The 8,747-nt window shown below is 37.2% G+C and overlaps 2 protein-coding genes across 2 annotated transcripts; one reads left to right on the top strand and one right to left on the bottom strand.

The window, feature by feature from the left end:
* Positions 1-234: 234 nt before the first annotated feature.
* On the top strand, positions 235-6,368 carry LOC113324336 (DEAD-box ATP-dependent RNA helicase 1-like). The gene is made up of 9 exons (XM_026572652.1): positions 235-533; positions 639-879; positions 963-1,211; positions 2,146-2,297; positions 2,644-2,815; positions 3,061-3,245; positions 3,407-3,611; positions 5,797-5,902; positions 6,007-6,368. Exons 1-9 carry the CDS (start codon positions 385-387, stop codon positions 6,123-6,125), a joined length of 1,578 nt encoding a protein of 525 aa, XP_026428437.1. The 5' UTR covers positions 235-384; the 3' UTR covers positions 6,126-6,368.
* LOC113324337 (probable glycosyltransferase At5g20260) lies at positions 6,246-8,049 on the bottom strand. The gene is made up of 3 exons (XM_026572653.1): positions 7,701-8,049; positions 7,120-7,474; positions 6,246-7,039 (listed from the first exon to the last, which is right to left on the bottom strand). Exons 1-3 carry the CDS (start codon positions 8,015-8,017, stop codon positions 6,359-6,361), a joined length of 1,353 nt encoding a protein of 450 aa, XP_026428438.1. The 5' UTR covers positions 8,018-8,049; the 3' UTR covers positions 6,246-6,358.
* Positions 8,050-8,747: the final 698 nt, after the last annotated feature.

The following is an 8,747-nucleotide window of genomic DNA, read 5'->3' as shown; positions in this document are numbered from 1 at the left end:
GTCTTTGAAAGTCGTCATAAGTGTGTGCAAGAAAATATTGATTTGGTTAAGCAGTTAGTAGTTTTATGGTCTTGCGATAATGATACTTTCAAGTATGTTGATCCTAATCTAATTTGGAGTAATTCCGGAACACCACCGGCTATAACTACAAGACGCAATCGCGGCTGAATACAACGAGTCCAATATATTGAGCCTGCATTTAGTAAGCAAGCCCAACTCTGAGTCTCCATATCTTTAGCCTTTAGGCGTGTTTGATAAAATAGCCAGATTTTGGGTTTAGCCGTTTAGGGTTTATCAGAATCAGAGAAACAATATCAAATTATTCCCTCTCTTCTCCATTAGTTAGTTCTAGGGTTTAATCTTTCTTCCACTGGAGATTTAAAAATGGTCAGTACTAAACGAAAATCATCTGAAACGGTTGAAGAGAATCCGAAACAGCAGAAAATCCCAGTTCTCCCATGGATGAGAGCTCCTATAAATGTCAATCTCATTGAAGATATTCTATTAGAACATGTTCCTGGACTTGATCCCAGGTATCCCTCACTTCACCTTCTCTATCTATCAGTCTCTTTCACTGATTTTGATTGATTTCTTTGATTATTGAGTTGTTTTTTTTTCTTCTAATTGTTTCTGTTCAGATTGGTGGAGGCATTAAGTAATATCAATGAGAATTTTACTACACTGTATCCAATTCAGTATGCAGTATGGAAACAAACAATTGGACCTGGTCAATTTGAGAGAGATCTTTGTATTAACTCACCAACTGGAAGTGGGAAAACCTTAGCTTATGCTTTGCCTATTGTTCAATCTCTTTCGACACGGAATGTTAGACACATACGCGCTTTAATCGTCTTGCCTTCCCGTGATTTGGCAGATCAGGTTCGTCTCCGAATTGGTAATTAATGTGTTGTTTTTCTAGAGTTGTGCTGTTTAGTGATTTTTTTTTCCGCATTTTGGTATAGGTAAAAAGTGTATTTGAATCTATAGCACCAGCTGTGGGGTTAACTGTTGGTTCAGCTATTGGTGGTAAAGGTAAAATGTCAGATGAGATATCACAGCTCATTAAGCGGCCTGCGCTCGAGGCAGGTGTTTGGTATGACCCAGAGAAAGAATTAGAAAGCGGAGTTGATATTTTAGTGGCAACACCTGGAAGACTCATGGACCATATTAACACAACAAAGGGATTTACTCTTGAGCATCTTCGATTTCTTGTAAGTGAGAAACTTTGTGAACTTTGTTATAGATGCATAATTTTTAGACTGAAATTCTACTCTAGTTTCTTATTTCTTATATGAAGCTAACAGAAGCACCTTTCCATCTTTTTGTCCTTTCCCTTATTTCTTGTTGATGTATCAACTTGCTATGCTTGTATGAATAGATTTAAACTGTAAACTCGTAATCTCGCTCTTCAAATGATGAGACATCGAAGCGTATTCCTGTTTGGAGAGGTTCTGTATAGTACCATACTTAAGTAGATGTTTTGTTGCTAGAGCAATTTTGTGTTTACAGTTAGTTATATGTGTGGTAGGGGAATCTGAATACATAATTACTTAATTAGCTTGTGCCTTGCGAGCATGACATTCTAATTTTGCTAAGTGATATTTCTGTTGTAACTTACAAGGAATTCAAATAGTTGACAAATATCTTAGACGGGTTAGAATTGTCACCTGATGGTATGCTTAGATACTATTCCCTCCGTTTCAAAACAATAGGCTGGTTTCATGTGTAATTTGTACATGAAACCAGCCTATATTTTTGAAACAGAGGTAGTAATGATTAATACAAATTTATTTGCGTCAATTGATCAGTCTATATGAATCACTTAATGAGAATGTTCATGTTTGTTTCTGCCAGGTTTAACTCCTATCACTCTAAGCTCCCTATCTTTTTAGATCAGTAGTCAGTATTGTCATAACCCGAGGTTCATGGGAATCAATCGTCTGCGCCCTGGACTATCAGGACACCAAATTACATGCCTTTTGAATTAAATCAATGGCATAATGTCTCAGAAACTAAAGCCATGGGTCCCTAAAACTGTTTAGTTAGAAGAATCACAACAAACATATCATTGGTCAGTTCTGTCATAGGACCTCAGCTAACTGTTGTAGGATAATTTATAGAGGCTCACATACTTGAGATTTTCAGGTAGTTGATGAAATAGACAAGCTACTTGGAGAGGAATATCAGGATTTTCTTCGTGCTGTGCTTCAATTGACCCATTCAGACGAGGAACACCAGTTTTCGCATACGAGGGCTTCTCAATCTTTGCTCGGTCCCCTGAGAACTATAAGAAGATCGTAAGTTTTATGTGATCCCATTTTGATACTTAGTTTGTAAAGTCAATTGTTTGTTTCAGATAATTTAACTTTTAAGAGGATTGGGACAGATTTGTCCGCCAAAAGTTTACCTTATTGGGATTTTGCCTATACATTTCGTCAGTGCTCCTGAGTTTGTTTTATACAGCACGATACTACATTTACATGTAATCACAAACTATGCCATGACCTTAAGAAACTGCTGTTACAGGATGATTATTTGAATACTCCACAGTTGTGTATTTGTGTTAAAGGCCTCTCATAGTCTGCAGATTCCTTTGAGCTAATAGTGAACCTAATCACACTTCAAAAAATCTTTTTGATGTAGCGGTATCGAAAGGGGGTTTAAAGGTAAACCTTGCCCGAGGCTTATGAAAATGATTTTATCTGCTACTCTGACACAAAGTCCTGGCAAGCTTGCCAAGCTTGATCTGCATCACCCTTTGTTTTTGACAACTGGCCGCTATCAGCTACCTGCCAAGCTACAATTATTCAAATTGGTACGTCTCCTTGAGCATTTTGTTACTAAAAAACCCATTCCTTTATCTTTTTGATTTTTTTTTTTTTGAAGTATCAATCCATTCCCCTGGAGGTTCTAACTAGTTTCCCATACTTGGTTACAGAAAAGAGCAATCTACTAGTTTAATATTGTTAAATAATCTGTGTCATGTGAACATTCTTTTAGTAACCTTCTATTATTCTTTTCATCAATTCACGTATATTTTCCTTTGCTTTGTTTGTTCAGACATGTGACGTAAAATCTAGACCTCTTTACTTGGCGGCACTTCTGCACGAGCTAAAAGAGGAACAAAGCATTGTTTTTGCAAAATCTAAGGATTCAACTCACGAACTCTGTACCATGTTAAATTGCTTTGATTTACCCTTTAAGATCAAAGAATATTCTGCTTTTCAGCCTCAATCTCTTCGAAGGTAAATCCTGTACTGATTAAGAAAATCTACGTTCCAACTTCTGAGCTGTATATATACACTGCAGCCTGAAGGTATTACTCAGTTACATTTGCAATACTGGAGTCTGTTTGATGCTGGAAATTGTCCTTAATGGATTTTCATATTCCGTCCTTCGTTTGCAGCAAGACACTCGAGAAATTTCGGGAGGGAAAAATACAGGTGCTTATTGCTTCAGATGCTATGACTCGTGGTATGGATGTTGCAGGGGTGAGGAATGTAATTAACTACGCCATGCCTTTCCATGTTAGGACATATATCCATCGCGCAGGTCGGACTGCCAGGGCAGGGAATAGTGGGCGTTGCTTCACCTTTCTGGCAAGAAATCAGGTATTTGAACTCTCTCATTTCTTTGTATAATGTTTTTCAAACTAGTTCTTGATAGCATAGACATTGCAACATGCAAAGCATCAATACGGAATTTATCCCATAGCAACGAATTATATTCACCTGAACTCATGAAAAATATTTTCTAAAGAAAGTCCATAAGAGCATCTCCAATGCTAGGGGTGGAGGTCTTAAAAAGTCATGACACATAGGATTTAACACTTTTTTGACCAAATATTTATCTCCAATGCTAGGGTGGAGGTTAATAAAAAATGATGACATGAATGCCATCTCATAATAAAGGGTAAACCAAAAAGTCATATCTTTACTTTCTCTATGACCCAGATCTAATGACACATCATCATTTTTTATTTCAAAATTGATTTTTCTCAAGGTACTAGGACCTTAGCATTGGAGATGAGATTTTAGGTAGAAGGTTAATTTATATTTATTTTAGCCATGTAAGAATGGCAACACAATAGGATGACCTTCACCCCTAGCATTGGAGATGCTCTAAAGAAGATTCTTAGGAATTACCTCCTGAGTATCCCCTGCTATTGGTCACAGGCTTGTTGTCATTGTTTTCAAGTATGATATGTCGCAATTGGACATTGGGAACATCTTTAACTATGTGTCATTGGACTGAAAAGACCCCATTCCACTTGTCTTGCTGCCAGAAGTCCATATCCTTCTTGAAATCAACTTGTCCAGTCATCTCAGCTAGGCCAACTGCCCGCTCCCATTTACCTAAAATTACCTTAAAAAGCTCACTTATCCAATAAAAATAATAAGCAGGAGTCCACAACCAAAAGTTCCTCTAAGGTATGAAGGTTAGTTTTATACTCACTGGGAAGAAGAGAAAGATGGGAGACCTTTTGCACGTCTCTCTAGATTTCGTCTCTGCCTCCTGGAATGCCATATCCAGCTTCCTATCGATTTCGTCTCTGCCTCCTGGAAACTTCGTCTCTCTAGATTTCGTCTCTGCCTCCTGGAATGCCATATCCAGCTTCCTATCGCCATTTTCTGTACTAGTCCACACACCATACTTGATACTTTTGTGAATATCATCTTCACCGGAGGACTTTATTACAAAGAACTTCGCATTTTCATAATCTGTCTGAAACTCTGGAAGGTTATATTTATCTTTGTGAGCTGTAGGGGTTAACTGGTCTTTCTCAGCGGATGAGATCACTCGACGAGCCCTAGGACCACGGTTTAGCTCACTAGAGTAGAAACTTCAAACTCCCCATTCCTATTAAACCTCTCTCTAGATCTAAATCTGTCTTTGCCAACCCAGCTCCTGGCATTTTGCCTGTAGTACATAGTCCTTGCTGATTAGAGAATGCAGCATACTTCCCCATTGGATAGCAACCTTTCGCGAGTGCAGAAGATCGATAATCAATCCCCAACTATGGAACCTGAAAGATACAGCTAACATATTTACATCAATACTGTAAATTAACTGTCTCACCACTCTAAACAAAAATAAAACATCCAGATTGGAGTAATCTGAGAAAAAAATATTAGCCAGGGGAAAATGAAAGCAAGTAAACAGAAAAGGCATTAGAACTTTTACCAAAGAAACAAGGAAATAATAATTTTGGATATCTGATCTAGATAGGCGTATCTAGAGAAGTTAGGTAATCTAACAGAAGCCTTGCACTGATCTTGATAGGCAAACACCGTTTTAGAATGTTTGACTTATAATTGGAGTTGCAAGACCTTGAAGGGTAGCATTAGTCTTCAGTGTCGAAGGATACCACCATGGCTTGTCTGGAAGGCTTCTCCAACTAGGGTCAAATTCCAGAAACTGAAATATGAATGGGACGTTCAGGTTTCCATGAAAGTATTGCTTAAATTATCCTGATGAAGCAACATACACTGGCTGCCCGAAATCCATCAAAATAGAGTAGGATATGCAATACGTCCAGACATTTATATTATAAATTGAAAAAACTGATCCTGTACTACTACTCTCCTGGAGCCTTCGAACTAAGATAAAAAGTTCTTTAATGTGTTAAAAGTACTTAAGTATTGTATCTGATATCTTGTTTACTGAAGACATTTGGTTGAAAGAAGAGAGAAAACAGGCTGACATTAAGTTTTCTCTGTGAACTTTTATCTTGAAACACGATTTCTCTTTTCTAGTCTGCTTAATGTATTTTTTTTCACTGATTTTACATGTCAGGTTGTTGAGTTTAAAAAACTTCTGAAAGAAGCTGATAAAGACTCTTGTAGTGTTCACAATGTACCCGAAGATATATTCGAAAAACTTAGCTCAGTTTATGATTCTGGTAGTTTCTCGACCTTTATTTCCATAAAAGAATATCTAATAGTCAATTTAACTTGTCTACTTGGTTACGCTATCACTTACGATTTCTACTCTTCTTCAAAACAGCAAAGCTGAAATATAAGGAGTGCATGCAACAGGAGAAGTTCAAAAAAAGACGTCAAATGAACTTCCAGTCTTCCAGAGCATCAGAAGGAAGCATGGAGATCAGCCAGGAAAAGGATTAGTCAAACAATTTAGGGTTTGATATACTATAACTCCCATCACCAGTTTTTGGTTCTGCTGTATGTAAAAACTAGTTATTGCACAAGCCATTTCATAGAAAGTAAATCCGGTAGTTGGGCGAAAAATCATCCGTGTTTTCACTTATTTTTTTATTTTATTTTTTTATGTTACAAAAAATCCTCAGAGTTCTGAAATTGTAATGCCAAAATGTTACTGATATATCAATCAAATTTCTTTAACCACCAACTTCAGAAGTGAACCCTATATTAAGGCTCCTTAACCACACCGGGTGGAGTACCATATGAAGTAAATCAAATCTCTGAGCAGGCCTATTGAGGATAAAATGTCTCTTCACTTGCAGTACTCTACTTTGCATTTTTAGGTACTCCACGGCTGAAATGTTTTTCAGGATAACCTTAATCTCAGGTATTCTTTGAACCGGAATTTGAATTGAAAACTGGCTCCAGTTGAGTACATCGCTAAACGGGAGTACATAATGATCAGAAAGTATGACCGGAACACACCCAACATATATTGCTTCAACAATCCTAGGACTTGCAACTTCATATCCACTTGGGCACAGACAAAACTTACTCTGGGTCATCAAATTAGTGTAGTTCAGCGGTTTCGGCAAGCTCTCATAGACTCGGACCTCATCATCTTTATCTTTCCAATAACTGAATAACACACTTCTCCCATAACCATGTGCTCGGCCAGCAAAGAAAGCAAGGATGGGACGATTCGTAGTAGGTTGATTGCCGAGTTGCGGATGACCAAGTTCTCCATGTTTTAGGTTCACTTCAGGAAGTGTTGCATCTCTGATGGGATGGAAACCTTCTGAGGTGTTGGCATTACAAAGAACCCTGATCAAATTCTTGAACAACTCGCGCGGAAAAGCACTAGAAATTTGTGTCCCCTGCAACACAGCATTTAAATGATCGGTCACCTGAGACGACTAAAGTTTCACAAATTCAAAAATTGGAAATAAAGACTCACTCGATCATGGCATGAAACCATAAAATGGTCAGCTCCGCTGCTTCTATTCCAAAACGGATATTTGTCCGAGACAACCTTTATATAATCTTCCACAAACAGTTGAAGCCATGTCCACGGGATCGATGGATTTGGTGCGAGAATGAATCTCTTGATGTTAACCACGCTGAACGGAAGGAAGAACAAATGAGCCTCATCAGGATTTTGAGTTGTAAACGGACTCAATCCACTTTCCATCTCATCTATAAAATGTCCCTCTGTTGAGTAAACGTAGCCTAATGGACCATCATGGAATAGTGGCTGTTGGCCTTCTTTGTACGTCCACACTTTCAATCTCTTCTCCATCTCGATATAACTCCTGAAAAAGAAACATATTAATAAAGCAGAAAAAATAAGATGCCAGCGAGTTTCGGACTCACTTCGTTGAGATAGTTTTGGGTCAATGTCACCTATAAATTTTGATTCCATTGATGGGACTTCGATAGATTTAACGGTACGCAGAAATCTAGGCTAGTCAGATTCAAATGATTTAGCAAAGATATTTTAAGGTTTATGCAAAATTTAACTGGATTTTGATACTTAACTGATGAAATGCATATGGATTAATGTAAATAGAACCTCTTGAGACGAATTCATCCTTCTCTTTGCTATCGGAATTAGTAAGATTCCGTTTACGAGCTGCTCGGCGAATCGCGTATCGAGCTCTTTTTAGGCCTTCTTCTATCCTGTTTAGCTCATTTTGTTCATGATTAGTTGATTTGCTGCTAATGGTGGTTGGATAGGAGGAGGTTGATATGAACCCGTTAGAGTAACCATGGGTTTGGGAAGATTGAGAGATGAAAACTGTTGAGAAGAGAGCAAACAAAAGGAAGAGTTTCTTTAAGGATGCAGCAGCAGCCATGTCTTCTTCCTCTATGTGAAGAAAGAAACATTTTTTTTTGTCGAAAACGAGTTTTGTTTTGTTGACTATATTGAGAAAATGAATTTCTTAATCCATCTGGTGCAACCATTTACTTTTTATATTAGTATTATACTCTTGTTTCTTAATACTAAATTTGGTGTAATTACTCTAGTAGATATTACAAACTACAGTCATGTGTATAATAATTATTTACAGACAAAAAAAGAAAAGAAAAACAAAGTGACACTCACAATATTCACCGTGTAAGTGGGCTTTCTGTTTGCTTCGTGGGTGGGGGAGTGGAGCCCGCTCAAAATTTGTATCAGAAATTTGAAATCGGTTTTTTTCTTTGATGTCTCACCTGAGTTGTTGTATTTATTATCCGGTGATAAAGATAATTGTCCAAGTTCTAGATCCAAAAGACCAATTAACTCTATTGTAAATTTTACTGCGATAAAGATAACAAAACTAGTGATAAAAAATTAAGGTGACCAAATTTGTGATACAAAAACCCCACTCAAATGTTGGGAACCATTAAAACTCCATCTTAAACAAAATCGATACAAAAACCCTATCAAAACAAAATTGATACAAAAACCCCAATTTTTAAATTTTGGTTTCATCAAAATTTTTGGGATTTTTGTGTTAATTTTGTTTTGATGAGGTTTTTGTGTTACTTTTATTTTGATGGATTTTTTGTGGATGGATAGTGACATCTTTGGGGTTATAA

The sequence above is a fragment of the Papaver somniferum genome, chromosome 11 (assembly GCF_003573695.1).
Source record: "Papaver somniferum cultivar HN1 chromosome 11, ASM357369v1, whole genome shotgun sequence".
Classification (NCBI taxonomy): domain Eukaryota; kingdom Viridiplantae; phylum Streptophyta; class Magnoliopsida; order Ranunculales; family Papaveraceae; genus Papaver; species Papaver somniferum.
Note: the sequence above shows the minus strand (reverse complement) of the source record. Positions and strands in the feature narration are given on the sequence as shown.